General features: G+C 41.9%; 1 protein-coding gene across 3 annotated transcripts in view; it reads right to left on the reverse strand.

Annotated features, from left to right (window-relative positions):
• The window catches only part of SPATA7 (spermatogenesis associated 7), a 41,361-nt gene extending 37,321 nt beyond the window's left edge, over positions 1 to 4,040 (reverse strand). For 2 of the 3 annotated variants that reach the window (XM_047736588.1, XM_047736586.1), the window contains exon 1: positions 3,853 to 4,039. In XM_047736588.1, the coding sequence (XP_047592544.1) occupies positions 3,853 to 3,871 (19 nt within the window). In that variant the 5' untranslated portion in view covers positions 3,872 to 4,039. Of the gene's footprint in view, positions 1 to 3,852 lie in introns of all 3 variants that reach the window. The other variant, XM_047736585.1, reaches the window with a different exon arrangement.
• Positions 4,041 to 18,693: the final 14,653 nt, after the last annotated feature.

The following is an 18,693-nucleotide window of genomic DNA, read 5'->3' on the forward strand; positions in this document are numbered from 1 at the left end:
ACATAGGAGTATAAGGTGAACCAGCAAGTTATCCGGAAGATCTAGCTAAGATCATTATTGAGGTGGCTACACTAAACAGACTTTCAATGTAGACAAAACAGCTTTATATTGGAAGATGCCATCTGGGACTTTCAGAGTCTCTGAGGAGAAGTCAATGCCTGTAACACTTCAAAGGACAGGCTGACTCTCCTGGTAGGGGGCTAATAATGCAGCTGGTGACTTTAAGTTGGAGCTAAAGCTCATTTACCATTTTGAAAATCCTAGGGCCCTTAAGAATTATGCTAAATCTACTGTGCCAGTGCTCTATAAATGGAACAACAATGCCCACATGACAACACATCTGTTTACAACACAGTTTAATGAATACTTTAGGATGGTTCTGTGTGTGTGTGTGTGTGTGTGTCTGGGTGGGCTCAACAGATTTAAAAAAAAATTTTTTAAAGATTTTATTTTTATTTATTTGACAGAGAGAGAGAAAGAGAGAGATAACACAAGCAGGGGAAGAGGAAAAGGGAGAAACGGGCTCCCCGCTGAGCAGGGAGCTTGATGCAAGGCTCCATCCCAGGACCCTGGGATCATGACCTGAGTCAAAGGCAGTCCCTTAACCAAGTGAGACACCCAGGTTCCTCTCAATGTTTAATTTAGGCTTACTGTTGAGGCCTATTCCTCAGAAAAAGATTACTTTCAAAATATACTGGTCATCGACAATGTACCTGGTCACCCAAGAGCTCTGATGGAGATGTACAATGAGATTAATGTTTTCATGTCTGCTAACACAATATCCATTCTGCAGACCACAGATCAAGGAGTAATTTCAACTTTCCAAGTCACATTATTTCAGGAACACATTTCTTAAGGCTACAGCTGCCATTCCACTGATGGATCAGGGCAAAGTAAATGGAAAACCTTTTGGAAAGGATTCACCATTCTAGATGCCATTAAGAATATTTCTTTGTAGGAAGAAGTCACAATATCAACATTAATATGAATTTGGAAGAAACTGATTCCAACCCTCATGGATGACTAAGGGGCTCAAGACTTCAGGGGAGGAAGTACCTGCAGATGTGGTAGAAATAACGACAGAACTAGAATTAGAAGTAGAACCTTAAGATGGGACTGAATTGCTGCAATCTTACAATAAAACTTTAACAGACGAGGAGTGGCTTCTTAAAGACTAAGCCAAGAAAGTGGCTTCTTGAGAATCTATTCCTGGTAAAGATGCCGTGAAGATCGTTGAAATGACAACAAAGGATTTAGAATACTACATAAACTTAGCTCATAGAATTAACTCGTTTTGAAAGAAGCTCTACTATGGGTAAAATGCCATCAAAGGGCATCACAAGCTACAGAGAAATCATTCATTAAAGGAGGGGTCAACCAATGTGGCAAACTTCAAAGTTGTCTTCTTTTCTTTTCCTTTTCTCCTTCTTCCTTCCTTCTTTTTTTAAAGATTTCATTTAATTTTATTTTTATTTAAAAAACATTTTTTTTTAAATTTATTTGACAGAGCTCACAGGTAGGCAGAGAGGCAGGAAGAGAGAGAGGAAGGAAAGCAGGCTCCTTGCTGAGCAGAGAGCCCGATGCGGGGCTCGATCCCAAGACCCTGGGATCATGACCTGAGTTGAAAGCAGAGGCTTTAACCCACTGAGCCACCCAGGGACCCCAAAGATTTCATTTTTTAAAAGTAATCTCTACACCCAGTGTGGGGCTCAAACTCATGATCCGTACATCAAGCATCACATGCTCCATTGGGCATCCCAGGCACCCCCAATGTTGTTTCATTTTAAGAAATACCACAGTCACCCCAGTGGTCAGCAACCACTACTCAGACCAGTTAGCAGCCATCACATTAATGCAAGACCCTTTACCAGCAAAAAGATTATGTACTTGCTGAAAGCTCAGATAATGGTTAGCAATTTTTTAGCAATAAAGTATTTTTAAATCAGGATACACATTGTTTTTTTAGACATAATGTTACTGCATACTTTTTTTTTTAAAGATTTTGTTTATTTATTTGACAGACAGAGATCACAAGCAGGCAGAGAGAGGAGGAAGCCGGCTCCCTGCTGAGCAGAGAGCCCAATGCAATGCCGGCTCCATCCCAGGACCCAGGAGGCTGGGATCATGACCTGAGCCGAAGGCAGAGGCTTTAACCTACTGAGCCACCCAGGTGCCCCTGTTACTGCATACTTAATAGACTGCAGTGTAGAGTAAACACAACTTTTATATACACTGGGAAACCAAAACATTCTTTTGACTCACTTTATTGAGATATTTGCTTTATTTCAATAGAATGGATTCTGCAGTATCTCTGAGGTATGCCTGTATACTTGAAATTTTACGTACATCCTTTCCCATACTCCCACCTCTGCCATGGGACAGTAAGTAAAAAACAATAGCTCTAGGATTTCACATTCCTCTTCTGGATATAAAGACTGTTCTGCTGCTTACTGTGACCTTGGCAAGTTATTTATGATCTCTTAGTTTATTTGCTGTGAAATAAGGATAATACCTATCAAGAGATAGCTTGAGAATTATTTCTGGTACACAGCAAGGGTAGCTTATGTTGCAAAATTTCTAAAAACCATAAAGGCACGTTAGTTAGCTTTTTCTGGAATTTAGATTGATAGAGTGTCAGAATATAGTTTGCTATCAATGGATAGTTAATTTCCTATATTCAGAACAGCACTTATTTTGACCAATGATTACATAATAAACGCACACTCATATTCAAAGCAAGACTTATTGCAAGGAACTATCTAGCAGCTTGCTTTAAAGATACTTTTAAAAGTGATAATTGGGGGGTGATCTGGAGATTACTTTATCTGGCTTGAGGCAAGAACTCTCTTTGCTCAGAAAATGTGAAAATGCAAATTATTTGGATTGAGTCAATTCATAGAGATTTAAAGTTATATGGCCCCAAGAGTTCCCCTGAGAATAAAGTGCAGGTGTACAAAGTGATTATGGATTAGTCTTTCACCACTAAAACTGCAGCCGGCAACACTGTATCATTTGGGAGCTTATTAGAAATGCACAATCTGGGGGCCTGGGTGGCTCAGTGGGTTAAAGCCTCTGCCTTCGGCTTAGGTCATGATCCCAGGGTCCTGGGATGGAGCCCCACATCAGGCTCGCTGCTCAGCAGGGAGCCTACTTTCTCTTTCTGCCTGCCTCTCTGCCTACTTGTGATCTCTGTCAAATAAATAAATAAAATCTTAAAAAAGAAAAGAAAAGAAAAGAAAAGAAATGCACAACCTCAGACCCCACCAGAGGTACTGACTGTAGATTATGAAACCTACATTTTAACATGATTTCCAGGGGATTCCTTTTCACATTCAAGTTAGAGAATCCCTGGGTTACTTGTTTTGTGGGGAGGCAGGTGGTTACAGAAGAAAGATTTCATATTTACTGATTACTTAAAATATGCCAGGAGTTATATATTATCTGCATTTAATTTTCAAGAACTCGGACATGATTGTTTTACTGCCACATTCCAGGGATGAGGAAAGCGGGTGTCGCCCTTGCGTAGAGCAGGGGGTTTGATCTGGGGCTCTGGGAGGTCTGACTCTAAAGACCAAATTTAGTTCCTCTGACTCTGAGGCACCGAGGTGAAAAAGGCTGCATGCCCCGCAGTTCAGGTGACCAGGGTTCCAGGAGTCAGGGCCACAAATTCTGAGCAAGGAGGGCCTCCCTCCTGTGCACGGGATAACACCTGGGTGAACAGTGGCGACTGAACAGAGGAGCGGCAGCCCCCAGGGCGCTCCTGCACCCGTGCACACGCTACCCGCATCCCGAATCCCAGGCCCGGAGCGATGGCCGGCGTGAGGCGGCCGTCACTTCGAGAGCTCCCTTTACCTCTCCGGCTGCCATCCATGCTTAGATTCTCTTGCAGCCGCCGTGGGGACACGTTAGGACCCCTTCGGTCCTTCCCCGGGCCGGGCCAGGCCCCGCAGCAGAGGACTGGCGCGCAGGGGGCGGCGCGGGGCCGCAGCTGCCGGAGACCGTCGTCAAGCCCGTTGCTAAGAGCCGGGGCCAAGTCGCTTGGATTGTGACGTCACGGCGCGGGGACGTGCTCTCCCGCAGCCCCGCCCCCGGGGGGGGTACCAGGAAAGGAGGGGAGCAGTTGAGGATGGGGGCACTGGGCGGGGAAAGTGCCTGAAACGCCTGTCTGTGGCTCTGGGATCCTGCCAGTCGGCCACAGAGCGGCCTCCTGTCAGGAGCCAAGTCACCAGCACCTGGCAGGTCTTGTCCTGCGGGAAGAGCTGGCGACAAGGTGGCCTCATCTGGCATCCACGGCCCTGGGTCCCAGAAAAAAATTAAAAAAAAAAAAAAAAATCAAACGCAGATGTTGATTGAGGTCCGGGTAACATTTAACCAGGTCCAAATAGTTAAATTTCAAAGTAGCTCGTGAACACTTGGATTAGTGAAAATCCTGGGGATGAAAAAAATCTATATATTTACATTTTTGATTTTTAACCTCAATAATCAGTTCGCATTTCCTTTCTGCTTACTGAGCTCTACTCCCCTTCTCTCCCCACAGCCAGTATTTTCATTTTAAGGCTCCAATCTGTTTTTCTTTACGCTGGAACTGAGTTGTAATATGAACGAGGCGTTCTGTGGCTTTCTACCCTTTAATTTTGAAGCAGACCTACCTTTGGGTTCTTGGAAATAAGATCACAATAGGGCAGGGAGCATTCTGTAATGTACCGCTCGCTTCTCATCAGTGGCACCACTGACATTTTGGGCTGGGTGCATAATTCTTTGTTGTGGGAGGTGCCCTGTACATGGTAGGACATTTAGCAGCATCTGTGGCCTCAACCCACCAGAGGACAGTAGTAACCCACGCTTTCCACCTCTGGTTGTGACAAAAATGTCACCAGATATTGCCAAATTTCCCAGGGGGGGGAGCACCCCCTTTGAGAACGGCTCGTGTGATGGAAAAAATACTGGCTTTGGAGTCAGGTATATGGAACTTTTCTGCCACTTGTCAGCTTGGGTCCTTGTTTGGAAACCTCTCTGAGCCTCAGGTCCTTGTTTTCTAAAATGTAAATGATGCTACTAACACTTGTAAGGATTAATATATACACTGCCTGGAAAATAAAATGAGGTTTTCAACAAATAATAGTTTTTCTCTTTTCTAAGGAAAAATCCAGACATAAGGGAGTTAGTCAGGAATGGTATGACAAGGGAAGGGGAATAAGCCAGAAATTCAGCTACGGTAACACCTGAACTCCTGGTTCTCTAAAACCAGGGAAAGGAGAAAATTAGACTAAAAATTTGAGGAATGTGTCAGTATGTGTGATGGCTCTGTGGCCCCAACAACAAAGGTCATTTAGAAGGATACAGGGGCAGAGTCAGATGTTGCCCAGAGAATGAAACTCACTTGCCTACCTATTCACTGATGCTTGAAATCCCTATTTAAGAACATGAAGCCTTTTATTCCACTACTAGCATCTGGAAAATACCTTGCACATAATAGGCCTCCTATAAACGTTTGTTAAATTGAATTACAGCAAAAGCTTAACAGGCAAACACCCCTGGGAGAGGTAACACAGTGATTTGATTCACCCAGGTGATGCCAGCTCCTCTTACGAAAGTAAAACTTAGGATGAAAAGTAGATACTGCTTTGAAATAGGAAAGAATCTCCAAGACTAGGAGAGTGTTCTGGAGACAACACTACTTGGTATCCAACTTCAACTGAAGCCATCTCATGTCATTATTTAAGGATTTTGTTCCAATTCTTTCAAGAATTTACTTTTTCTCTCCAATTTTAGCAGCGAACATCATCATAAGTTCAATTCAATTTGTCCTTGACTTTCAGTTAGTGTGTATAAATAAGAAAGCAAGGGTCCTTTCCGGTTGCCATTCCCAGGAGGCAATCGTGATCATAGACAGATCCATGCAACCAGTATGGGCTTATGATAGAGTTAGTTCTCAGAAACATCCTTCCATTGGCGGGGGGAGCACTACCATCACTACCAGGTGCAATAGACTTAGTCTTGGCATTCTTAAAAACCTTTTATTGTATATTTAAATATGAATTTCATATTAAGAAGTTATTCCAATGGTATATTTTTTATCGATATCTAGAAATTTATATACTTTAGAAGGAAAATCTTTTTCTTCCCTAGTTAATTGGCATGCTTACTTTTATTATTGGGTTTCCCTTTTTGTCTTAGGTGACAGGAAGCTTGAAACTAAGATTTACGCTCAGTTGCAATAATCATTCATAGTGTATTTTTCTATTTATCTCTAAATCCCTTTATTAGGTGGCTTTTTTTAATGGCTCAGTTAAACCTATATTTTATAGGAGGAGCTCTAAACCCTTTGGAACTAGAGATATGAATAAAATAAACTGTATGTCACACATACCATAATATATAGTCTAATACATATGCTATATAGTTTATTTATTGCATTTTACTTTACATTTAAAAATCATATTACATTATCATTTATATATTTAATCTGTATATTTATCGATAACCCTTAGTTTCATAATTCAGGGGATTCCTGGAACTCATGTTTGTCTGTTAGGACATGCTTAACACCACAGTGAAATTTATCCAATAAACGTAATAAAAGCAACAAGATGTAAAAACCCAAGATAATCTTTTTCCATTCTTTGGGTTCTGATGAACGTATTGTAATCCCTAAAGTCCCTGAAACACAAAAACAAATATTTAGGAAAAAATTTTAAAGAAATAGATAACAAGGCAGAGTAAAAGAAGTAGAATTACAGGATGTGTGTGCACTTTGTGTTGACTTCAGTTTCAAACCAAAGTCCCTTAGGTTTTGGTGACTAAAGAGCGCTTGAGATCATGAGCTATTGACAATCTCTTAATCATTCTCCAATCAAAATACTGTAACTATTGATTCATCTAATACTAAAGGAGAGAACAGAACGTGCAGCTTGGAAATATTAGCATGTTATTAATGGATTAATTTGTTTTTTTTGTCACTAGAGGGGCTTTAAGAAAATTTTAATCTGCTTCCCTGTTAGGAGAGCAGCCAAACTGAGGCAGTATTAACTTATAAATCTTACTCAAGAATTATAAGGTCTAGGGGCGCCTGGGTGGCTCAGTGGGTTAAAGCCTCTGCATTGGGCTTAGGTCATGATCCCAGGTCCTGGGATCAAGCCCCGCATTGGGCTCTCTGCTCAGCAGGGAGCCTGCTTCCTCCTCTCTCTCTGCCTGCCTCTGCCTACTTGTAATCTGTCAAATAAAATAGATAAAATCTTAAAAAAAAAAAAAAAAAGGAGTATAAGGTCTAACTGAAAGACACTTTTTTTTTTTTTTTTTTTTTTGGGAGAGAGAGAGAGAGCGCGCGCATGAGGTGGGGAGGGGTAGAGGAAGAGAGAGTATCTTAAGCAGGTTTCATGCCTAGTATGGAGCCCAACATGAGGCTCGATATCACAACCCTGAGACCATGACCTGAGCCAAAATCAAGAGTCGGGCACTCAACCAACTGAGCTACCTAGGTGTCCCCTGAAAGACATTTTTGAAAGTGACTCTCAGGTAGAGCTTTTCCAATTATAGTTAGTGACATGCATGCTGAGTTCTTTTTTGAGCACAAGAAAAAAATGACTGTGTTACCTAAAGGTCCTTAATGGACCAAAGGAGAAAAAAATCATTGTTAACCTAGAACTTGGTTTTTCTTACTTTTATTGTCAAAGCTGGGGAGAATGGAATGACCATAATTCTCTATAAACCAACATGTGCCTAACAGACAAAAGGGAGTGGTAACAGGATCTACTGACTCCAAATGACCATTCTGCATTCTAGTAAAGAATAGAACTTTGATATCGGAGCACAAACATAATCTTGTACACAGGAAATGGTCACTCTCAGAACTATACTACCACATGGAGTTTGCACTACACTTAATGTGCTCCACAGCATACCTTATCTTCATTTTTCCTATAGGTGAGGGGAGCACCGAATTATGGTCTGTAGGCAGCCTCGATGCTTCTTATTACTAACAAAGGATTTAATTCCATACTGTGGCCCTTTAGTGAAGGCTGCTAGAACAGCCGACATGAGGCCCACTGACGCCTGTCACAGTCCTCCGTGGCTCCAGTTTCTCTCCAGCTGTGTTCTTTAAATCTTTTCGTCCAATTAAGAGAACAAGTCTCTGTGAACAGAATTTAATCATTCTGTGGTTACTAGGTAACCTGTCCCCATAGCTTAGGAAGCATTTTATCTGTTCTTCCACTGCCAATCAGTTGCCACAATACATCAGGGGCAATGCTCAGCCTAAAGGTTGGATAATCTCCACTTAATGTGTTTCCTGTTTACAGGTGGTTTCACCACTAAAAAACAAAGCAAAACAAAAAAGCGTAACTAAGTCGTTAGTCTATCTTGGTAATATTTGTTTCACAACGATGTGGATAGAACGAGAGGGTATTATGCTAAAAGAAATAAGTCAATCAGAGAAAGGAAATTATCGTATGATCTTTCTGATATGAGGAGTTTGAGAGGCAGGATGGAGGGTCATGGGGGGAAAGGAGGGGAAAATGAAACAAGATGGGATTAGGAGGGAGACAAACCATAACAGACTCTTAATCTCAGGAAACAAACTGAGGGTTGCTGGGGGGTGGGGAGTAGGTATATGGTGGCTGGGTGATGGACATTGGGGAGGATATATGTTATGGTGAGTGCTTTGAATTGTGTAAGACTGATGAATCATAGACCTGTACCCCTGAAAAAAAATAATACATTGCATGTTAATAAAATTAAAAAAAAATTGAAGCAGAGTTTGGAGTTTTAACAATTAATAGATTTCTGGGGCATTGCAGTGAAGCTCTTCTAAGTGCATCTATGATTCACAAACTGCCACGCATAGATCAGTTAAAACAACAACAACAACAACAGCAACTGGGTTTTGGAAGCCACCAGTGAAAACCATCCTTTACTGGTTTACTGGTTTACTGGTTTACTATCCAGTTTTCCTTAGGGATTCAATCTCCTCTCCAGGCACACTTTTGTGCTTTGTCTTTTAGGATATCTGCCTTCAACACACTCCTCAAACATTTTAGTATGTGTGCCGCCAAAGCGAGCACCCCCTCAAACACTTTAAATTATTAGGGTGAATGACAAAAAATTGCTCTTTTGTAAATCAAAAGTGCTCTGATACAGACGATGCCACTGTTTTTTTCTTTTAGTTTTATGGTTTTATTAACACAAATATGAAATGCACACAAGCTGTCTATTCATTTTCTTCACTGTGCAACCTGGCAATGGGACTGTCAACTGTGATGGCCAAACGGGCTGTTCTTGGGGTTCTTGGAGGAGACGTTGTGAGCAATCTCTGCACGGCGAGATTTGTTGCACATCTGCCCACTCCTCAAACTCCTTGACGTTGTGAATGAGGAAGTTCCAGAAGCCACTGGGTAGCATGTGCTTTGTTTCCTTGTTGATTCCTTAACTAAGCCTGGGCATCAAGATCTGGTCCTTAAATCTTCTGCGCACCCTATTGTCAGTGCCTCTGGGTTTCCGCCAGTTGCGCTTAATTTTAGACATATCATTCTGACTGGTCCCGGATGAACTTCGGGGTGGTCCCCTTTTTAATGAACTTGGGCTTCATTAGAGGTCTGATGCCAGTAGAAGATGGCTGCCACCTTTGCGGACAGTACTGAAGAGAGAGGGCCATTTCGTTTGACTTGATAACCTAGTGTTTGGAGAGCACCATTGGAAACTCAGATGTAGATTTTGACTTCATTAATTATTTCTTTAGGGTATTTGAACAAGTAGGCTTAGACAATAAGAGTTGGGGGTTTCCTGAGGACTGGAATGAAGATGGCGGCCTCCCGGTCTCCCGCCCGGAGGAGCTGAGAGCCCGGGGCCCCACTCCTCGGCGCGCCCTCAGGGAACAGCGCCCAATGACTCCCGTCACCCTGGCCTCCGGCCGCGCTCTGAGCTGACCGAGCCTGCGACCGGTTCAAGGCAACCCCGAGCTGAGAGTCACTCCTCGGCTCTGTCTCTGTAGCCGGCTTCCCCGCTCCAATACCGGTTGATATCCAGGATCTGTAAAGAACTCCTCAAACTCAACACACACAAAACAGACAATCATATCAAAAAATGGGCAGAAGATATGAACAGACACTCCTCCAATGAAGACATACAAATGGCTACCAGATACATGAAAAAATGTTCATCATCACTAGCCATCAGGGAGATTCAAATTAAAACCACATTGAGATACCACCTTACACCACTTAGAATGGCAAAAATTAGCAAGACAGGAAACAACATGTGTTGGAGGGGATGTGGAGAAAGGGGAACCCTCTTACACTGTTGGTGGGAATGCAAGTTGGTGCAGCCTCTTTGGAAAACAGTGGAGATTCCTCAAGAAATTAAAAATAGAGTTTCCCTATGACCCTGCAATTGCACTACTGGGTATTTACCCCAAAGATACTGATGTAGTGAAAAGAAGGGCCATCTGTACCCCAATGTTTATAGCAGCAATGGCCACGGTCGCCAAACTGTGGAAAGAACCAAGATGCCCTTCAACGGACGAATGGTTAAGGAAGATGTGGTCCATATACACTATGGAGTATTATGCCTCCATCAGAAAGGATGAATACCCAACTTTTGTAGCAACATGGACGGGACTGGAAGAGATTATGCTGAGTGAAATAAGTCAAGCAGAGAGAGTCAATTATCATATGGTTTCACTTATTTGTGGAGCATAACAAATAGCATGGAGGACAAGGGGAGTTAGAGAGGAGAAGGGAGTTGAGGGAAATTGGAAGGGGAGGTGAACCATGAGAGACTATGGACTCTGAAAAACAATCTGAGGGTTTTGAAGGGGCGGGGGGTGGGAGGTTGGGGGAACCAGGTGGTGGGTATTTGAGAGGGCACGGATTGCATGGAGCACTGGGTGTGGTGCAAAAACAATGAATACTATTATGCTGAAAATAAATTTAAAAAATTTTAAAAAAATGAAAATAATTAAAGAAATGTTTAATCACCTTATTCATTCACATACTGATTAGGAATCCTCTCCTTCAAGTTTGTAAAGACATTTAAATTTTAATCCCTTACTTTTAATAGTCATCAGAAAGAAGATAGACTAAAAAAGAGGAAAAAAATTTATCTTCAATAAAACAAATGTAATCTTAAAAAAAAAAAAAGAGTTGGGGGTTTCCTGACCCCCTCAAATATGCTCAATTTCTGATTTGATTTGGCTCAGATATGAGGTTTCTCTGACCTTGAGTCCTTCCATTTCCTTGCCTGAAAACAATTATTCAGTGCTCATTGTGTTTCATATTTTTAAACAAAATCTAAATTGACCAACAGTATGAAAATGTGTTATGAAAATACCTTCTTGTCATGTAACATTAAGTGTCCACTGACGTATATACCCATGGGTAACCTCAGATTAAAGAAAAACATTGTGAGTCAACAAGTAAATTCAGGAGGCATTTCCCACAATGAGGACACAGTCTAGAAACTTTTATTGTGCTCTGGGCATAGAAGGACTTCCTCTGTTTCATTTATAACATGTGGAGCAGATGTTTGTGTACGATAAACAGACAAGGTAGAGTGAGTGATTCTCCAAGCCTCCTTAATTTACTTTTTATTTTTTTTAAGATTTTATTTATTTATTTGACAGAGAGAGCACAAGTAGGCAGAGAGGTAGGCAGAGAGAGAGGAAAGGAAGCAGGCTCCCTGCTGAGCAGAGAGCCCGATTCGGGGCTCGATCCTAGGACACTGGGATCATGACCTGAGCCAAAGGCAGAGGCTTTAACCCACTGAGCCACCCAGGTGTCCTTTAATTTACTTTTTAAATAATGCTGGCAGTGAACAAATATTTCTCCTTGCACGTCAGAAAATTTGGGGGCTAGAAGGATGCCAGGATCCCTAAACCAAAGCCCTCATCTAGCAGAAAAGACTACTGGAGCACAGAGAAGATAAATAATTAGCTCCCACAACTCAGCTTATGACTCTCGATTTAATGCTTATTCCACTAAGTCAGGAAATAGACAGCTAGACAATTATCTCAGTGACATTTCATTATGCCTGTTTGCATTTTTATGCACATGCTACCAAAAATAATGAAAAAATTATTTTCATGTGCAATCATGGACGTATAAAATGGAAAGGGTAAATGAGACTTTTCTCATATCCTTTTTCTTGGGCAAACCTGTGTCTCAGCTGCCTGAGATAAATGTATGTATATTTTAAAGTCATATTTTTTCCCTAAAAGACCAACATATATTATTCTCTCAAAATGAAATAGAGCTCAGTTGAGCCTGTTTTTTCTCCCACCCTGAAGATAATTACTTTGCCATAATCCAGAGAGACTATCACTGACATTGAGTTTAGGAACATTTTATACTGGAGAATTATTTCTGAGAAGGGGCAGCTTCTTTTTCAAGGATGGCAGAAAAGAACACATTAATAACATCCTGAAAACTAAAAACTGTCACCTGTTATTTCAACCATTAATTTATTAAGAAGTTATTCCAAGTAATTGATGAGCACCTACTCTGTGTAAGACCCGTGACCTTTCAGCTCACATTTCCCTTTTATTTACTTATTTAATTTTATTTATTTATTTTAAAAGATTTTATTCATTTGAGGGAGAGAGAACGTTTGCACACCAGGGAGGGGAGGGGCAGAGGGAAGGGGAGAGGCAGACTTCCTGCTGAGCAGGGAGCCCAATGTGGGATTCAATTCCAGGACCCAGGGATCATGACCAGCGCCGAAGGCAGACACCCAACCGACTGAGCCACCCAGGCGTCCCATCCCATTTTCCTTTTGGATTCTACAGGATACAACCATATTTTCTCCGGATCATTTATAGTAATCCTGGAAGCTGGACAGGTAACATGGGATAGCCATCAAGTGTCTGTTGGACTCTACTTACTTTTGAATCCTGGCTTTGCTATTTCCTGTCTGACTTCAACCAAGGACCCTCTTTCTTTGAGGGTAAGATATCATAGCATAGGGAGTATAGCTCAGGGATACAGCATTTGACTGCAGATATCATAGCATAATAATTGTGTCTATGTGATTCTTACAGGAATGCTCAGAGGTAATATGAATAAATAGCTTACCAAAATGCCTGCCTGGCTGCCATAGTGTAGGCTCCCCAGAAGCAGACTCTGGGACAGGGATTCAAGTACAAGTTGTTTATTTAGGAGGTCATCCTAGTAAACACTAGTAGGGAGTACATAAGTGAGACAAAGAAGGGAAGAAAGCTGTAAAGTGTTCCATCAATTCATGTAAAGTGTCTGCAGGGAACTCTGGGAAACAAAACACAGTGGAGCTCCCCTACCCAAGGATGGGGAGCAGGGGTATTTATCCACCACCTGCCATCAGACCATGTCTAAGAGCTGCCAGGGGCAGGTGGTTAATTCCCAATGGGCAGGTAAAGTGGGCTACAGTGTTCAGAGAAACCTCTAGGCAGTAAGGTGCAGGGGCTCAGTGTTAAAGTTGGGATCGGCAGGCGAAGAAGGGGCATTGACAGGGTCCACTTCCCTGGAGACAGTAACCATTTCAACACACATTTACCCTTTGTATTTTTAAATGTTAGTATCATTAAGTAACCTTTTAAGTTCTTTTCAAATTGCTTACACTGGCACAGAGAAGGCGTTTGTTGTGAATACCTGTTTTTTTTTTGTCTGCCCAGCATTCTCTCCCTTGTCCTCCTGTGGGAAACACATCCCTTGTCCTTTGGGTGATATTCTCCATCTTCCTCCTTCCCTGTCCCTTCTCTTCTCCTGCCCCTCCTTTATCACAGGAAGGGGAACTGTGACTCTGGCTTGGCCAGAATGTGTCCGGCTAACTGGCTATGGGGATTGACTCAAAGATGGGCACAGAAACCTAGTCAGCATCCCACCCTATCGGCATCCTCTTTGGGACCTGGCTTCTAGAGCTATTAACACTGACTTTTTCTGTTGGGTTTGCTGAGCTGGGAGATAGAGGTCTGTGCTGCTGACAGCTATCTTGTTCTCTGTGGAAAGCACATATACAACAGATAAGGGGAAACAGAAACAGAGGGAGGGAGAGAGGTTGAAAGAGAGCGAAAGGGAGGATGGGAGGGAGAGGACAGTGGAGGGAAGGAGAGAGGGGAGAGTCCCCCAGCTCTGGTGGAAGTATTTGAACCAGACTTACCAGTTATAAGAACCAATAAATTCTGTGCTCTCACTTGCAAGGAAAGAGTCCTAATGGGCACATTTATAGCATTTCATGCTCTAAAATTCTAGGACGTCTTTTAACACCTCATCTTCCAGTGTGAATTCCCAAGTAGTGGTAAAAGCTGCTAGTGAGATGGTGGAGGCAGGTGTGTACTGATGGTATTTTTTTAAAAAAAGATATTATTTATTTACTTCAGAGAGAGAGAGAGAGAGAGAGAGAGCATGAGCAGGGGTGGGACAGAGGGAGAGGGAGAAGCAGATCCCCATGGAGCAGGAAGCCTGACATGGGTCTCCATCCCAGGACCCTGAGATCATGACCTGAGTCGAAAGGCAGATGCCCAACCAACTGAGCCACCTAGGCGACCCTGACAGTATCTTTATATTCTAGAATAACTTCCTCTCATTTGAAGTTTTGGCATTTGATACCTTATGGCTCAGTCACAGTGTTGCATAATTTCTGATTAGCCCGTGAGAAAGTTATTCCTTTTGCAATTCTCTCACTCGTAATTACAGGAGGTCTCATCGTGATCCTACTATGGCATTGGGAAATTCACCTTCGCTAATTTTCCTCTTTAAACAGAAGCCGAAACTCAGTCTCAGGCCATAGTATTTGAGGGTATCCTTTTTCCTGTCTTTATGGTGCTTATTTATGGCAATTACTACCATTCTTCCAATTATAATTGAGGCATAATTTTTCTTTTAAAACTGTTTAATTTAAAAAGTGAGTAAATTCAAAAGAAAGCTATAAAGGGAACAATAATGTTTACTGATATCACAATATGGCAAACATCATGCGGATGACACTTAAAAGACTGAAATTTGGAAAACACCAGCTTAGTACAACAGTATCCCTGCTTCCACAGGTTGGCCGGTGGCGGGGTCGGGGGGTGGCACAGGTAAAAGAGGGACTAGGTAGACGAGGCCACACTCAGATTTGCAGAGGCTGGTGCTCTGATGTGATTTTGATTAAAAGACAAAATGGTTTTAATAGAAAGTTTCAGTTTCAAGTGAGGCTAAAAACATAGAGCATTTATTTTTCCAGATCCCTGTTTCCACCTGTGCTCTAATGAAGTTCCCTCTCACAGAGTCAGAGGGGCTCTTAAGGACACCTTAGCCTGATTCTTTAGTTTTCTTGTCATTTTCCATAATTAAAAACACCTTCAGTTGTTTTTAAGACTCAGTTCTGTTTATCTTAAAATGTAATCTTTCGTAAGATCTAAAGCTCTTCTCTTCCCCTCCTGTAGCACTGGCCAGACTAGTGGGTTCAGCTGGATGGTACTGGAGGTGCCTGGGATCAGGTTTCACACATCCCCCCTCCCTAGCTCCTTGTCCTGGCTCCTCTGTTCCTAAGGTGGAGAGGAAGAAGGAATAAAATAGACAAGCTCCTTATTGGATTTGATGTCTTCACATATCTCTCCATGGGTGGTTGATGTTGTTCTAGCTCTTTAGTATGAACTCTGTCTGGAGGAATGCCCTTCTGATGGTGTCTCAGTGTCAAGCAGCTTCCCCAGATGTTGGTAATATGTTGCAATATTTGACTCCAAATGAACCCCACTGGCTGCTTTGCTCCCCACAGCTTTAATGGACCTGCCTGTCTGGCAACTGCAATCCCCAACCAGACTGTAGACCCCAGACTTATAGACTTGCAGGTATATGGGAAATTGTTTTCGGGGACCTAGAACCATGGAGTGGTGCAGGGAAGGGGAGCGGCCCCTCTCTGTCTGACTACCCTCTACATTGCATTGTCTCCTTAATTCATTCCCTTCTGCCTGGATCACAGGTGCAGGTGAGAAAAACCACTGGCTAACATAGACATGTATGTAACCAGGGAGTGGAATGAGAATTCCCCTTTTTGTAGGCACCTATGAATCCACCAATGAATGTTTCTCTTGGCATCTTCCTCCCTTGCTTTCCAGGAGGGGAAGCAGCTCTCCTCTTCCCCATGACAAAGAAGAGAAGCAGGAGATGGCTTCTCCTTATAAGAAATGCCCTCCACTAAAAGGTAATGACTTCATTTTTCCCAGTCATCTTCCCATTTTCTTTTTGGTGGCTGTAGTACTGAATGACGCTGGGTAGCTGAATGACGGCCACCCAAAGATATCAGATCCCAATCCCTGGATCCTAGAAATGTTATTTTATAAGGAAAAGGAGTCTCTGTGGAGGTGGTTAAATGAAGGATCTTGAGAAGGGACAGTGATCCTGGCTTATCTGGGTGGGCCCTTAATACAACCACTAGTGTCCTCCTCATAAGAGGGAAGTCGAGGGAGGTCACACAGAAGGAAGAGAAGATGATGTGACTATAGAAGCAAAGACTGGAGTATGTTGTCATAAGCCAAGTGATCGTCAGCAGCCACCATAAGCCAGAAGAGGCAAAGAATAGATTGTCCTATGGAACCACCAGAGGGAGAGAGAGAGAGCCTGCTGACATTTTGATTTTGGCCCAGTGATATCATCTCAGACTTTAGGCCTCCTGAGTTCTCACAGAATAAACGTTTGTTGTTTTAAACTACCAGAATTGATTAGAGCAACCCTGGGAAACTAATACAGTGGAGTAGGATGCTTTTTGCTGAAATGATGTTTCTCCCAGTGACTATGTCCAAGACCAGCATTTCTCAGAAATAACAGTGCAATTGTCCATCTCTTTTTGTTCTGATTTTGGGTCTTGATTACAATTTAGGGAGCCCAGGGAAAAAAATCCCACTAAACACTGACCATCATCCTGTTCCAAAAAGGAACATCACTATTAACCACTAACATGGTCATTAAAAAAAAAAAAAAATTTTGCTTTCCAGACAACTGAGAATGTTTGTTTTCATCTGTATCATTTGTATATAATAAACAAAAGATTTTCTCATAAGCTATGATAGAGACTACTACTTGCTCTCAAAGTCTATTTTCCCTTAAAAAAATAATTGCACTCCCCATTTTTGGTTGAGTTATCGGGAATCAAAACATTTCTCATTCTCCTTTACAAGAAGCATTCATGTGTGACAACATTCTTGTTAATATGTAAGATAGAAGAGATGTATGTAATGTTAGGAATTTGTCCATAAAGGCGGGAGTATGCCCTTCTTTTTCCCTTTCTTTCTTTGTATTGGCTGGAATGTGGATGTGATGGCAGAACCTGGAGCAGCCATCTTGGCCCAGGAACTGGTCCTAAGAATGAAGGCCATGTTCAGTATAGTAACAAGCTAGAAGGAGCATGAGCCTCTGGAATTACCGCGTTTATATGGATCCTGGAATAGACCTGGTAGAGACACCAATTCTTTGTCAGACTTTCATAAAAGAGAAAACTTAACTTTTGGGTTTTCTATTACTCAGTGTTATACATGATCTTAACCAATCATAGCTAGAATTTTTATTGTCTTCAAACTACACTATGGAAATGGATCCTCCTAAAAGTAACTTTATTGACCACTTGCAATAGAATGGCCAGAATAAAAATATAACAGTACCTTTACCATTACATATGGGTATTTTCATAATTTCTAATCAGAGCAATTTGGGAACTGACTTGAAACAAATCAGACCTATATTCAAATTTTAACTATGCCTCCATCAGAAAGGATGAATACCCAAATTCTCTATCAACATAGACGGGACTGGAGGAGATTATGCTGAGTGAAATAAGTCAAGCAGAGAGAGTCAATTATCATATGGTTTCACTTTCTTGTGGAGCATAAGGAATAACATGGAGGACATTAGCAGAAGGAAAGGCAAAGTGAATTGGGGGAAAATTGGAGGGAGAGATGAACCATAAGATACTGTGGACTCTGAGAAACAAACTGAGGGTTTTGGAGCAGAGGGGCATGGGGGGTTAGGTGAGCCTGGTGGTGGGTATTAAGGAGGGCATGTATTGCATGGAGTACTGGGTGTGGTGCACAAACCATGAATCTTGGAACACTGAAAAAATAAAATTAAACTAAAAAAACGCCCCCCAAAACTCCCTATATTCAAATTTTATATAAAATTTCCCCATATATTCTCTACTCCTGGAGTTATCCAGAGTAACTGCTCTGACAATCTGAAGGCTTAGTTTATGAGAACATGGAAGCATTACAGAATGAAGACTTATGAGATCAGAATCTTTGGACTGTGTGGTCTTGACTAGGTGTGTGAACCTGAACAAAGCACTTTTCTAAGCTTCTTTCCTAACTTTTTTTTTTTTTTGAAAGATTTTATTTATTTATTTATTTGAGAGAGAGAGAGAGAATGCATGCTTACAAGCAAGGGGAGGGACAGAGGGAGAGAATCTTAAGCAAATTCCCTGCTGAGCAGGAGCCTGACTAAGGGCTTGATCTCACCACCCGTGAGATCATGACCTAAGCTGAAATCAAGAGTCAGTGCTTAACCAGTTGAGCCACCTGGATGCCCCTCAGTTTCCTAACCTTTAAAATTAAGAGTCAGAATTCAATAAATGTTGCTTCTTCTATGAAAAACTGGGTGTTTTTAAAGATAACCTTTTCCTACTGTTCTGACAAAGGCCAAACCTCTAAACTTTAGAGTTATTTTAGGACTCATGCTATCAAGCTGCTTATGGGAAATGGCA

The sequence above is a fragment of the Lutra lutra genome, chromosome 7 (genome assembly GCF_902655055.1).
Source record: "Lutra lutra chromosome 7, mLutLut1.2, whole genome shotgun sequence".
In the NCBI taxonomy this organism is placed as follows: domain Eukaryota; kingdom Metazoa; phylum Chordata; class Mammalia; order Carnivora; family Mustelidae; genus Lutra; species Lutra lutra.